Raw genomic sequence first — 14,839 nt, forward strand, 5'->3', positions numbered from 1 at the left:
TCTGTGTCACGGCGGTGTGACAAACCTGCAGTGGGAGCGCGCGGCTGACGCCGCTGAAGAGAGCACATTTATAGAGCGCTGGCAGTCACACGAGCTGGGGAAGGAGAAGCTGACAAGCTGTTGGTGACATGCAATGGTAAAACGGGAAGGAGCTGGGAGAGGCCAGCCCTGAGATTACCCATTACATCACTGTCCCACTTAAGAAGGGGCAGGTGCTGACGGGTACCTTCTACCTTGCTGAGAACTTGTGGTTGTGCACCTGGATTTCTCTGAGGCCAAGTGTGCTGGGACCAAAAGGAGTGGGGAAGTGGACACTTCAGAAGGGACAACAATCCTGCAGGAAGACCTGGACAGGCTGGAAGAGTGGGCTAACGAGGACTTTATGAAGAGAAGCTGTGCTTGCCCCATCCCTGGAAGTGTTCGAGGCTGGATGGGGACTTGGTACAACTTGGTCTAGGGGAAAGTGTCCCTGTCCATGGCAGGAGGGTTGGAATGAGATGATCTTTACGAGGTTCTTTCCAACCCAGGCCATTCCCCAATTCAAATGTAAAGTCTTGGACACAGGAAAACAAAATCCAGGAGGGCAGCACAGGTTGGGATCTACCCAGCTGGAGAGCAGCTCTGTGGAAAGGGACCTGAGGTCCTGGGGATGAGTTCAGTCTGAGTGGGCAGCAAAGAAAGCCAACAGAGTGCTGGACTGCATCAAGAAGGGCAGAGAAGAGAGCCACAAACATCCTGGCTGTAGACTCCATCATTTTTCCAAGGATAACGCCACCAAGGTTTGTGTCGCTGTCCCACTGCCCAGAGAACTCTGCAATGCTGCAGCACAGGCAGCAAGAGCACGCTCAGCCCACGCTGCAAAGAAGCTGCAGAAGGGTCTGGCAGCCCCAGCAGCAAGGAGCAGAGATGGCAGCTCTTGACTGTGTTTCACTCTTATCAGGCAGGGCTGGCATGAGCAGCGCAGCTTCAATGCTTCAAGAGCCCCGGGCTTTGTTCACAATCACTCCCACTGGCTCATGCAGTGCTGGGAAAATGTCACTCCTCCCTTTCCCTCCTATGCTCCAGTTTTTATTCCCTCTGTAAGCAGAGAACATCTTTATAGTCTCCTTTTGCATGCGACAGCGATCCGCAGATGAAAGGTGTGTGGTCAGTACTGCAGGTGAGATGTAGTACGGGGGAAAAAAAACCCACATCAGTTTTCAACCTTTCATCACATTAACTTCCCAGGAGCTTCCAGCACTCCAGTCCACACCTTCTTCACCCAACAGCAGTGCCCAGCACCCTCTTGCCAGGGTGGAGCTGCTCCTGGAGGAACTGAGCATCTCCAAAACCATCCACCGGCTCACAGCCCTGCAGCCACGGCCACGCGATTGCTGCCATCAGCCAGGAGGGCAGAAATTACCATAATCTGGAACAAACAACTCCAAAAGCAATCTGTAAGCAAGCACTATCTGCTGAGTGCTTTGTTGAGAGGATCAAAACGGAGCCTTTTCACCCACAGCCCTGCAGACCACAGGCAGTCCACGGAGCAGATTTGCAAAGAGGCAGGAATAAGAGCAATTTTGAAGCAGCGGAGACATGCTGGCAAATAATTTGCCAGGAGAAATCAAAGGGGAAAGTCAGCGAGTCATCTTTTCCTTGTGGATTTTTTTATTTATTTTTTTTTCCCCTTCTTCTCCTTCTCACCCAGCTGGCTGTAAGAGGAGTCATTATTCCCTGTAACAGCAGAAGAGCCGGCACAGCAGCCACACACACACCTCTTGTCAGGCGGCTTCTTTGCACGGGGCTTGGAGCCCTGGGCAGAAAGGTGGCCCAGCAGAGCAGAGCAGAGAGGCACTTGTTGAATATGGATGCCCACCTGCCTGCTGACTAGAGATGAAGGTCCCCAAGACTGCTTTGCCTGGCCTGTGATCAAACGGTGATGGCAAAGAGCTCTGGGCGTGGACGTTCCTCGTGCATCCCATGGTGGTGCTGGGGGAGCTGGGAGGGGCACCACAGCCCCCTCCTCCGTCCAAAAGGGACCTCAAATATCGAGTTCCCAAGTCCAACACAAGTGCAGTCATTTCACCTCTCATCCGAGCCACGCCTTGAGATCCTACAACCAATTCCAGGGAAAAGCCAACGTGGTGCCTCCAAGCTTTCATTCTTCCAAATCCCAAGAATTTCTTGGGTGTAGAATCACAGACTCATTCAGGATGGAAAAGCTGAAGGTCCTCAAATCCAACTGTTCCCACAACAGCACCGTGCTCACCGCTATAGAATGTCCCTAAAAGTCACATCCACATGTTTTTCAAACACTTCCAGGGATGGTGATTCCACTACTTCCCTGGGCAGCCTGCTTCAATGCCTGACCATTCTTATGGCAAAGAATTTTGTTTGTTGACATCTTGCTGGGAACTTACAGTCTCCCCTCGAGCTTCTCTGCGTTGTGATGTGTCTCCCACTTCTCCCTCCATGAATCTTTGAGACATTAATCCTCTTCCCAGTGTTTTTGGCTTCAAAGCACCAGATCCCACTCAGCCACGTGGGGCCGAGGTTTTTGTGTGGAGCTGGCAAAAAAGAACCCTCTCTCCATTGAAAATGTACGCTTGTTCCCTCAACACCCTTATTATTAATTGCTATAAAACTTAATTTTATTCATCATTGGTTATGCATCCAAATTGGATGGGGAAAAAAATTCAAATTAACTGAAGTGAAAAGATTTCAGAAGATGGCACAGAAGGCTCCTGAAGGAACTGAAGAAAACTCTCCGGAGACTGGGAACGCAGTGCTAACCCAACCTGAAAGAAAGATCTTAAGACAAAGAAATCTTGCCAAATTGATCCTTTAATTATAACATTAGTCGTTTCTTTCAAAGGCTTAGTGTAAGAGCTGGGGGTGGGGGGCAGAAAAGACTTAAAGGGAGAAAAGACTTAACATCACCAGGATGAGTGGAAGCAATTAGGAGGATTTAAATTACTCTCTTGTTTGGTACAAGGCGGATAGATTTCATTTTTCTTGCCATCGTGCTCGACTTCTTGCTCTGCTGTTAGCTTCCAGAGGTCTTCTCCTTGGCTGGCCTGAGGGGCCAGTCTCCCCAGGTCAGGAAGCATCTCCTTCCACTCTGCTATTTCTGCAGACCAGAAATACCAGTGATTATAACAGCTCTGACACCCTGGGAAGGGGCTGGGTGCACAAGACTGGATATGAGGATGGAGTCTCCCAGCTCTCAACAGAAGGATGATGCTGCAATGAATGGAGGAGGGTGATTGCAAACCAAATTTCTTCTGCAGAGGCTGTGGAAAGGGAGGTGGGAAAGAGTCAAAATTCAGCCTGTTTGGTTCTGAAGCTCTGTATGAGTCCTCAGGAAGCTCTGCATGAGTCCTCAGTGCTACACCTCCAAGCACAGCTTATTTTTTATCTTCACTCTTTCATCTTCTTGCTCCCAGTGACAAACTAGACACAAGCTGTCTTCTTGCCAGGAGGGGAAAAGCAGTCAGGGCCTCTGCAGTCAGCAGGACAGGAGCAGTCCCAGGGGCTGTGGTCACTCCTGGGGTGGTCACTACATGGCACCAGCAGCAGGGACAGGGCAGCGTGGCTCTCATCAGATCCCTGCTGCTCCAGAGACAGAGCCCAAACACACACGTTTTATGTGAGAAACAGCTGAGGAGGGGAAAAAAAACCCCCAAACTCCACGATTTCACAAAAAAAAGGGAGAGAAGATCTTTGCAAATCTCCAGCACATGCAACTCCTCCGGCCACAAGGCAGCCTCAGGTGGAAAGCAGCGTTTCAGTGCTCCATCCTCACTCTCCCACTGACTCTCTCCTGCCAGGATTATCTCAGCAGCTCCTGCAGCTTTAAAAGCTGAGCAGTCACAACTCCTTGGGCTCCGTACCTGCTCCCAAAGAGGAACGGGTGCAATTTATTTTGTTTGGGTTTTTTTTCACCTTCTCCTGCTTTCAACCAGAGTTAATTGATCCATAATTGCACCCACAAAGGGGGGGAAAGTTGATAGACACAGTAATAAATGCCAAAGCCACAGCAGATCTGTCTCTCCAAGCCCCTGCCTGGAGGAGCTCCATCTCCTCTCCGAGGAGTCGCATGCGATTCCGGTGCGTGTGTGCCCGTTCGTATTTAGGGAGAAAAACTGAGGAGCCTCGCTATGATGAAAATCATTTCTTTTTCCTCTCCCACATACTTTGTGCTTAAGGAGCAGATGGATCCAGGCTGTTTACATCACAGAGGTCATGCCTCAGCTTAACAGTTGGGGATCTGACTGTTGGGAGAGATGCTCATCGCAACCAGGAGATTGCTAAATCTGGGCTCCGGCAAACTTCTGCTGGTGGCAAGTGAAACACACAAATGTCCTCCTGCAGCCTCTTTGCATTCAGGACCCACCCCGGGTGTTGGGCTGTTTCCCCAAAGGGAAAGAGGGCAGAGGCAGCTCAGCAGCAGTTCCTGGGTGGGAACCTGGAGAAGAATGCTGGAAATCCCGAGAGGACCTCGTTATTCAGCGGTGCAGATGGTGAGGTTTGCGTGGGGCCAGGTTTCTGCAAGGAGGCCACTGGCCATGATTTCAGCTGAGCACGGCCTGGCTTTCCCAAAAGCAGTGCTATAACTGCCAGGGGAAGAAGTCCTTCCATGGAGGTGTTTCCATGGAGCTCACTCCCAAAGTGACCATCTCCTCTCAGTTCAGCACAGCCAAAAGCGGGGGGTATCTGGCCAGGCCCTGCCTGTTCATCCAGCTGAGAGCTGGCCAAGGGAAAGGTCACACCTCCCATCCCCCAGCACAGCCAAGTACTCTCTTCCAGCACCAGAGGAGTGCTAAAAACGAGAAGAGCTCAGCAAACAGAGCAAGGAACGAGGCCCTTCCTGCTGCACTCAAGGACACACATTATTTGGCACAAGTGCCTTCTCCAGCCTTAGGTCCTGCTCCTCCACGGCTCCAGCAGCAGCTTGGGATGATTCACCCAGCCAAGGTGGGGCTTCCACTGAGGCACAGGGGATGTGGCAGTGTCGAGGCAGGGGGACACCACAGTGGCCTGGCTGTGGAGTGGCAGAGCCCACCTCGCCCAGCCCTCTGGGGAGCTGAGCAGTCCTGCTTTACCCTGGATATCTGCCATGCCACAAGAGCATCTCCATTGCCAATTAGGCCACCCACCCACTTGCATCCTTCCCCATACAAACCCTGTTAGTGATAAACAAACAGAGGAAATGCCAGCCGGTGCCTGGGAAGAGTCCTAGAGAACTGCATCCAATTCAGCGGGCATGGGAACGGCTGCCTGGGGCAGTCCTGCTGCAGGGAAGCACCAAGCTGGGCCAGGGCATGGCCAGGCATTCCACCAGCCCTGCTGTGGTCCTCTGGCCGGTGTTTGGCTTGTGTCCCCAAGCTCCTTCCAGCATCACCCCAGCACCAAAAGCCTCGGTGTCCACACAGCTCACTTCACTGGCACGCCTCAACGTTGTAATAAGGGGCTTTCCCAGCTTCCTAACTTGCCTTCTCCAGGATTTTGTAGGAAAGCTCCTGCTTGACACTTGAGACCCAGCTGGACCTTGCCCAAATGCCCAAACTGGATGTGGCATGAGAAATGGAAATTCCACCCAACGCTGCTTGGATATCTTCATCTCCCATAAGAACTCCCTCTCTGCAGGGCAATGTGGGGCCCTTCCTGCAGCCTGTCCCCAGCCCCTGGACTCAGTCAGACCCCAGAATGAGAGCTGGGAAAATTCAGCCCAGTGAGAGACCCCCACCTGCCACCCTAGAAACTCCTGGAATCACACTTGAACTTCCAGGGACCATTGGGAAAGGGACAGAGACAACCAAGGCCATTCTCCACCCTGACCCTTGCATCTAAGGGCTTTCCATCTGGCCACAGCACTGCTGTGAGGACTTTTGCATTTTGCCATGATGCATAATTAGCTGAAAAATGACCTGCTTCAGTCAGGACAGAGGAGCCCACATCTTCCCCCAGCACAGGAGAGGGCACGCTCTCGCCATTCACCAGCCTCAACCAGCAGTTGAGGATGTGCTGATGCAACCACAGTTCATTGTCATGGAGACAAGAAGAGTTTTTGTCTCCAAACCCAGCTTAATGGCTTGGATTAAAACCACCTTCCCCTTGGGAAGTGCATCACAGGGACAGTTGTTTTGTCCCTACTTCCTTATCTTCTGGGCTTGTCCACGTGCTCCCCAAGCACCCCTATCCTAACCAGTTTGCACCCCACCAGTGCAGGACAGCTCAGAGGTGCTCTGTATCACTCCCCAAACCCATCCCAACCCACACACACCCCACCACAAACAGCCTGGATTCAAACACATTTCCACAGACCCCCTCCCCCACGTCTCTCTCCTCTTGCAGGTCCCAAGCAGCCAGAAGATCCCCAGTGACCATTTCTCCCAAGTGAAATAACAGTAGTAATAAATATCTTCAAGGCTGTCCCTTCCCAAGCTCCCCAGGGAGAGAAAGAACCCAGCACAGCCAGGGGAGCAATCCCTTGCTGTGGGGCAGGCGGGGATGGAGGGGATGGAGGGGATGGAGGGACACAGAGACCAGCCTCAGGTCCCACAGATGTGTGACAGGCACAGCTCGGAGGGAATGACCCCACTGCTTACCCTGACAGCACTCCCAGGACAAGGTTGAGGACAAAGAAGGATCCAATGATGATGAGGGGGATGAAGTACAGCCAGTTCCAGGTGGCTCCTAAGGCATCATTGGTCTGGAGGGGAAAGGAAAAAAAACAAGTGTGACATCACCTTCGACACCAGCGACATGGCAGAGAGAGGGGTGTTAACTTCAGTGCTCCAGGCTGGCCACACCACGCTCCTCAGGGTGACGTGGCCATGCCTGCCAAGCCTTGGTGGGCACCCTTGCCCACCAGAAGAGCCCTGGCACCCCTCAGCACCCCGCACCCGCCCTCCTCTCCAGTCCCAGTCCTCATCAGGCAGGACCACTCCCCTCTGCCCCCTCCAACCATCCCTGCAGAGACTGTAAGACATGGGTGTAGCTGGAGGTGAAGGGTCCTGCAGCCCAAAACTGGGGTGCTGAGGGCACCCTGAGCATGTTTTCCACAGCAGTTTGATTTGGGGCTCCCAGGCACATCCACCAGGACGGGGCAAAGCAGCCCCACAGCTGAGCACGGGTTTATAGGGCGCCTTAAGACCAGGGAAGGTGGTGTCTAAAGAAGAGACAGACAACATTTGTCCCTTCATGCATGGTGGGAAACCTCCAAACAGGCATTTTGCTACTGGCATCACCACAAACACCGTCTCCCAAAGCCAAGGAGCTGAGATCAGACGGGAGCTCTGAGAGCAGAGCTCAGCCCGACAGCTGCAAGATGAGCCCTGCTCAGTACCTCCAGACATTAATTCACCAGAGGTTTTAATAAAGCAGTGCCCCTCTATCCCTCCCAGCCGCCTCCCAGGCCCCATTTGTCCTCTGGTGTCAGGCACAGTGCACATGACGCCGGGCTGAGGGTGATGCGGCAGAACGTGACTGTCTGGGGGAGGTGGTATCAATCTTCTTGCAATGAAAGACTCTTTCTCTTTTCTCTCTCTCCCCCCTTCTCCCTGTGCTAATTAAGCCCTCATCTTCATCTGAGTCATTGGCACCACGTCTCCTGGTCGGCCAGTGCAGGAACTGAGACGGGGCTCCGCGCCGGGACAAGCGCGATTCCGAGGAGGAAACCAAGTCGCCGTGCTGGAGTCTTCCTCCGGTGGGAACCTCAGCTGGGTGTCCCCATCACCCTGACAGCGACCCCAAAGCAGGAAAGGTGACACCAGCACACCCCCAACACGGGCATTGACCACAGCACTGGGACAGGGGATGTGGGCAGCGATCTCAGACCACAGCAGCTGAAAGGGTTCTGAAAGCATCTGGGAGGATTCGCTGCTCTCCTCCTTTGGCACGAGGGAAACCACACACAGGTCCTCTCAAGATGCTGCTCTTTCAAGAGCCCCAGTTCATCTCCAGCCTCTTTCTTTAGGAGGAGAAGCAAGCACAGGGAGGAAGGAAGGATGCATGGAAATGCCAGACAGCCAATGTTTGCCACGGCCCTCCAGAGATAGCCAGGCTCTGCTCTGACAGCACCATCTCCCACGGCATCAGTCTTCAGGGCATCCTGCAACCCTCAGCCCAAGTTGGCTGGGCTTCAGCTCCCTGCCAAGATGCCACTGGGTACCTGCCACTCATGTCAGGATTGCTTGCCTTTGAAACTGGCTCCTGCCCAAAAAACACAGGCTTTCCCCGAGGTCCTTGTCACAAGGAATGCCAAACAGGCGAGCTACTTTCCTGCAGGAGGAGACATCTTCCCCCAGAACCGGGCCACCACCACCCCTTCTTTAGCCATCTCAGCAGGAGAGAGAGGGGGGAGTGGGCAGTTTCCCCTGGGTTGTCAGTGCCCAGACCACCTCCTTCCTCTCCATTTTTCAGGCCCAGCCAGGCTGGTGGCACGGAGGATCTGCAGCAGGTCTTGGCAGGACTCGGATGGCATGGGCTGGCTGTGATCCCAAACTCTGTGCATTTGAGTGCCTGCCTGCCCTGGAGGTGGAGCCAAAGGGGGTTGGAGAGATTTTTGAGGGGATCTGGGAGGTCACAGCACCACTTGCACCCAGCAGCTGCAGGAGGGGAACTTCTGGGGCAGAGGAGGAGATGGGGAGCTGTGGCCATGGACCCGCATACTCAAGGGCATTGCACTGGCCACAGTGAGCTCAGGGATGGTCCCAACCAGCAACAGCACTGCCACCAGCAGCCACACGGGTCCTCCTGGCTTTGCTGGCATCCCCCAGCCCCAACAGGAAATTTCTCAGGGGACATCCCAATGCTCCCTACAAAACCAGGAACTAGTGGTGCCCAGTCTGGGTGCAGTAGCTCCAGATCATCGCCTGCTACTTGCTCAGCCACTCAGACTGCCAAAAAATCTCACTATTCCTACTGGAAGCCTCCTCAAGCAGAAGTTCCAATGGCTGCTGTAATTCCCAGCCTAAATTTATCTGTGGTCATTTTCTATACCGCTCCGTTCTTTTGCCAGCACTGGCCTTTGGCTGAAGTAGCTCTTTTCCTTCCTGACTCCATCCTGATCTATTTCTAGACAGCAATCACAGCCATCTCCAGCCTCTGCTTTGCTGGCCAAAGCAAGATTCTTCCAGTTCTCTCTTGCCCAGCTGGCTCTCCTGCCCTATTTTATCCAGTATCCCCTTCCCTTCTCCACTCCAGGCTCAGTTCATCCTCCCTGGACAAAGGGAGCAATTTGATGGGTCACACTCCATCCTTGCACGATGCCACAGAGACTTTACCTGCATCCCACCATCCTCCCTCCTTCCTTGGTGACACCCCTGCCCCGCAGCCACCTCGTGGTCACCCCGAAGTCACCCATTCATCCTCTCCTCCTCCACACCGCTGCTTCCCAGCCAACCTGAGCTTCGAGGAGAGATCTTTGCTGCTCCTCAGCAGGCACTTGGCTTTCCATTTCTCACTGCATCCCACATCTCTTCCTCCAGCCCTCAGATGCCTCCCAGCCCAGGATGGCAGCCTCTGTCCCTCCCTGGGAAGCCACTGGAGGCAGGAAAGCCCATGACGCATCCCCAAGGACTCCACGAGTCGATGACATCCCCCGTGTCCCCTCAACACTGCTCACTTCCCTGCCAGCTTCACGGAGCTCCTCATCCCCTTCCCCATCCCCTTCCCCATCCCCTTCCCCATCCCCTTCCCCTTCCTCCTCATCCACTTTCCCATAGCGTTTCCCATCTCACTACAAGGAGCAGCTCTACCACGTTCCCAGGCCTGCCATGCCAGTTTGGCCCGGCGTGACCTACCTTTGACAAACCCATGATTCATTTTCCTCTCTTGCCTCCCAAATCTGTTCCCAAGTGGCATGCGATCGAGGTCAGCCTCGCAGTCCTATTCCTGCCTGCCTTACTTTTCCTCCCCTCCTCCCCCCGCTTTTAAATATAGGCACCGCATTCGCTATTCTCCAGTCAGATGGTGCCTCCCCCAACTCGATGGAGCTGTTAAAAATACTTGTTACCAGACCTGCCATTTCATGTGCCAGCTCCCTCCAAGCTTGGGGGGAAGCCATCCCAAGCACCCAGGCTGGTGGGTCTCAGCGCTGGGCTCCCACGTTGGCCACGCCCTCGTTCTTGGGATCGCGCCTTTTGTTGCTTCGTGTCGACCAAAAGCGGGGCTGAAAGGTCCATCGGTGCCCAGATCTCTCCAGATGTCATTTCACTGGGCCTTCCTTCCGTCTGCAGAGGTGGGGAACCGCTCACTGCTCCTCCAGGAGGTCTGTGTCAACACAACTCTGCTATGGCCCTCATCGCACTTCCCAAATTTTTTGGCGCCAAGATGTCGTTGTCTTGACTGAGCAGCCCCTTTCCCCATTCCTCTGGGCATCACTTGTTCTTTGTATCCCTCTGTAGGCCGTAGTTCATCGTCTTGGTCCACTGTGCCTTCCCATAGGGTTTTTTTCCCCCTTTGTTGAAGGTACCAGGCGGTTGCTGTTTGCAGAATTCGGGGTAGGCACGGGAATTTTGATCCCTAAATTACACCAGCTCCTTTAATGAAGAAATTCCAGGTTCCTGCCTTGCTTCCTGAGCAAGGTCCCATCACTCACCCTTGGAACAGGCTCTTTATATTCCTTTGGGAAATGGAGGAGCTGTTTGGTGCCAAGTCTTTGCTGCTTCTTCCCTTCCCTTTGAGAGGCCTCCTTCTCATTGTGCACCCCACCAGCCCCCAAAACTCTTCTGTGGCCACCAGACCAAGAACCACCAGGCTCACATCTTGGCACAACCCATCCTGCTGCCAGGAAAGCCCTCTGAGCCTACAAATGACAGCACCAAGGCGTGGGAGCAGGACCCTCCTGAGGGAAAGAGCCCCCACCAGCTCCTGCTTCTCAACCCCCAAGCACAAGGTTATTCTTCAGGCAGCTCTTGTGGTGTTTGTTTGGTTTTTTGGGGTTTTTCTTTCTTCCCCCCCCCCAAAAAAAGGGCAGGAAAAGGCACGGGAATCTGCAAAAGCAGGTCTCACTCAGGGGGCCAGAAATCTAAAGAAATCTAAATATATCCTCAAGTTGAATGCACAGCACAAGCGCACAGCCCACACGTCCCCTCCCTCGGGCTGCGGCGCATGGGAACCTTCAGGATTTCTTTGCTATAGGGGAAGGGAGGGGGGAAAACCTCAATAAACCCCTCAAACTCAGTCTCTCCTGGCTAAAAATAAACAGGGAGCAGGTTCAGTCTGCACAGGGAGCCTTAATGGCCACTCGTTGCTCACCAGCTTGGGGAAGGAAACTGGGGGCCTGTGGGCACCCAAAGCTTTCAGGGAGCAGCAGGATGTGGGTTTCATTCACACAGAGGTTTGGGGATGATGGGAAAAGCCATGGATCTCAAGGATCTCAAGGGCCTTTGACCCTGGAGCTGTGCCCGCCTCCCCCGGCGCTTCTTGGGTGCTTGTAGAGCGGGACAGTGGGTGAAGAACCACCACAGCTTCCATGATTTGCTCTCCAAATCCTTGGCTTGGCAACTTCTGATGGTCTTTGCCTGCTGGTGACACCCATCGTGCTCCTGCCACGGCTGATGGTGTCCCCCCAGCATCACCTGCTCCTCCCTGCATCCAGCTGAGAGTCACACACAGGCCAGCAGCCATAGCAAAAGGCGGGGAAAATTAATTATAAAAATACCTCCCAGCAGATTCCCTGGCCTGAGCAGCTCCCTCCAGACGCTGACACCCGCTGCTGCTCCCCCCAGAGCAGTGACAGATCTCCTTGTTCCCTTTAATAGCAGTAATTGAATCTCCTGCATGCAGGGCCATGCTTCACTCCCTGCCTGGGATCCATCAGCGACCCTGGCACTGGACAAGATCTGAATGGAAATGCTTTGCTTTCCCAAATGAGGTTAATGAGGAAATGGGTGCATTTCCTCTGCAAGGCCAGGACTGGCCCGGGGTGGGACACATCCTGCCGTGGCCACGTGTCGGGGTCTCCAGGCAGGGTAGACACCTCCTGCCCCATCCCCATCCTCCAGCACTGCCCTTCACTGGCCCTGGGAAGCTCTGGAATAACACCAGAGGGGGACACAAAACTCAGCATAATCTTCCTTCTGAGTGTGTGCAGGAAGGGAGTGGGGAAGTACACAATGCATTTCATTTTTCTCTTTCCTAAATGGAACGCCAAAACTGCGTTGCTGGAAGCATTACTAAAAAATCCAGCGTTTTCAAAATATTTGAAACAGGCACTGAGATTGATTTTGGTGCTGTTCTTCTCCTCCAACCCACCAAGAAATAGCACCCAGCTGCCTCAGCATGGATGCACAAACCCTGCTGGACCCAGAGCCTGGATGCTGCAGCAGGGCATGGCTTCTACAGGATCAGCTTTGGAGCTGTTTTCTCATGGGGATCCCTGCTTTGTTTTGGGCATGCTGCAAGTGCAGAGAGGCAGCTTGGGCCCCATGATAAAATTTTCATCCTTTTATGACGTTCCTAGAGGAAAGAACATCCCCAGCTTCAGCTGTGCTGCGCTGGGCAACAGACCCCTGCACAAGCTCACTCAGGGAGCCCACCAGCCCCATAACCCAACCCTGGAGCACAGGAGCACATTGACCAGTTTGGAACTGCTGGGAAGTGCCAGAGAACCTGTGCTGGAGCACTTCTACCTCCACCAGCCCCCCTGAGCTCCTCCAGTGCTTCCAGCAGACCGTCTTGGAGTGAGACTTTCCCGCGCGGGCAGGGAGGAGGGTGTGGGCAGGGAGCTTTTGATAGAACATGCCTGAAAGCTGGGATCCAGCAGACACAGTTTGTTTCTTGCTGTGTCATTTCATCACATACACACACACACACACACAGAGAGAGAGAGAGAGAGGGAAAAAGGGGAAGAAGGGAAAAAAAATTAGGAAAAAAATAAAGGCAGGAACATTTGGCAAGCTGGTGAGGGTCTGGCTTTGCTGAGTGCGGAGAAAGAGCCGTGTTTCGAAAGGGAGGAGAGGGGAGAGCAGGCTGGCTGCCACACACGTGCCTGGCAGGGCCAGGCTCCAGCACCAACTGGAGCCATTCGGGGAGAAACAGCTCACTTTTTGAGTTCAGAAGGGTTTGAACCTTTGGGGTGGAAGCTGAAGTCTCCTCTCTGAATTTGCTCTCACGTGCTCTCAACCATGTTTAAAACATTTTTTGGAGGATGGAGGAGGAAAGGGCTCTGTCCCACAGTGCCACAAGTGCTGGGGACTTTTTGGCAGCTCCCATTCCCCCAGCCCTGTGCCCTGAGCTGCCAGGAATAGCTGCAGAGGCATTACGGGCTGTGCTCGCTGCCTGATTAAATTTTCATACCTCCCCGCCAGGATATTCTGTGTGCCTTGTGTTTTAATTTAAAACACATAAGAAGGGACTCCTGGTCCCTCAGCAAGCTGGAGAGCCTGGCACCATCCCAGGGCACAGAGGGCTAAAAAGCCAGGTGGTTTCCCTCTTTTTGCCATCCCTCCCACCTCTCCTGCTCTCCAGCCTCTCTCCCTCCTCCTTCTCCTCCTCCTCTTCCCAGCTCCGTGCTGGGAGCCACCGATATGTATCACACTCCCAGCTCCCTGCTGTACCCAGCTCCTCCAGCCCATCACTGTGGTGTCAGGGCTGTTTTGGGGATCTTTGCACCACAAGCAGAGTTCTCACAAGCCTTGGTGCATGGCTGGCACTGCTGCAGCTCTTGCCCTGCTGACAGACACCGGTGTCCAGAGGTCCTGGAAGTGTTTGGGCTCAGGGAGGTTTCCCAGCTCCTCTCAGTTCTGAGCAAACCTCCCAAAAAGAGGAAAATCCTCTCTGGTCTAGTCATTAATTTTGCTGCCTCCTGGTTGCTCTGTGGAAAGCCAGGCACTATCCTCTCTCCAAATGCTGAGGAGGAATCCACCCAGAGCTGCACCACGCTCAGGTCTCACATTGCTCACACAAAGGAGATTTGGGGAGGGCAGCTGAGTGCTGAGCATCCCAAGGGATGGCCTGAAACCCCAGGAATTGATGCCAACATGCAATGGTAGCAACCATCTACACACACACACACACGGAAAAACAACTGTTCTGCAACAGATTCCTCCTCTGACCCCCTTCCAAGGTCGACTGGGGAAAATGGGGATGGGGCAGGAAGCAGGACAGCCACGCTCTGCTCACATCTCTGACCCATGTGCTCCAGCATGACAGTGATATTAACAGCATGACAGTGATATTAACAGCATGACAGTGATATTAGCACACCTCCCTTCCCCAGCATCCCGAATCAGGCTGGCCTGAACAGTCCCTGCTTCAAAAAAGGATGGATGTGTCACTGCATTTCAAAGCCAGGCTCTCACAGAAGACCTTCAGCACTTCAATGGGGCTCGTAAGGAAGATGAGGGTAAACATTTGAGCAGGGTCTGTTGTCACAGGACAAGGGGTAGTGGTTTTAATCTGAAGGAGGGTTGATTTAAATTAGATATAAGGAATTATATTTTTTTTTCCAGGGAGGGCAGTCACACCTGGCAAAGGTCACCCAGAGAGGTGGTGGATGCCCCATCCCTGAAAGTGTTCAAGGCCAGGTTGGATGGGGTTCTGAGAAACCTGGACTAGTGGAAGGTGTCCCTGCCCATGGCAGAAGGGGTGGACTGGATGATCTTTAAAAGGCTCCTTCCAATCCAAACCATTCTGTGACCCTGTCTTCTCCACTTTGGAGATGTTTCACTGACAAAGCCAGTCCAAGCCAACTTGTGCAAACCCAGTCACAAAATGACTTCTGCACATGATGAGATCCACCAAAACCCTTTTGCACCCCACGACTAGAGGAGATCCCAGACACTGAAGGGATCTTCCCCTCCTGGCCCCAGCACCTCCAACATGCTGGAAGCACGTGGGGGTTGAG

At 53.6% G+C, this 14,839-nt stretch overlaps 1 protein-coding gene across 7 annotated transcripts in view; it reads right to left on the reverse strand.

Annotated features, from left to right (window-relative positions):
- The window catches only part of CACNA1E (calcium voltage-gated channel subunit alpha1 E), a 106,175-nt gene that overhangs the window by 51,456 nt on the left and 39,880 nt on the right, over window positions 1–14,839 (reverse strand). For all 7 annotated transcript variants that reach the window (XR_015290410.1, XM_086901743.1, XM_086901742.1 and 4 more), the window contains exon 8: window positions 6,594–6,697. Coding sequence is in view for 6 of the 7 variants with exons in the window: in XM_086901743.1 (XP_086757869.1) it covers window positions 6,594–6,697 (104 nt within the window). In the remaining variant the exon portion in view is untranslated. The remainder of the gene's footprint in view (window positions 1–6,593; window positions 6,698–14,839) is intronic.

Source organism: Cyanistes caeruleus, chromosome 9 (genome assembly GCF_971803275.1).
Source record: "Cyanistes caeruleus chromosome 9, bCyaCae1.hap1.1, whole genome shotgun sequence".
In the NCBI taxonomy this organism is placed as follows: Eukaryota; Metazoa; Chordata; class Aves; order Passeriformes; family Paridae; genus Cyanistes; species Cyanistes caeruleus.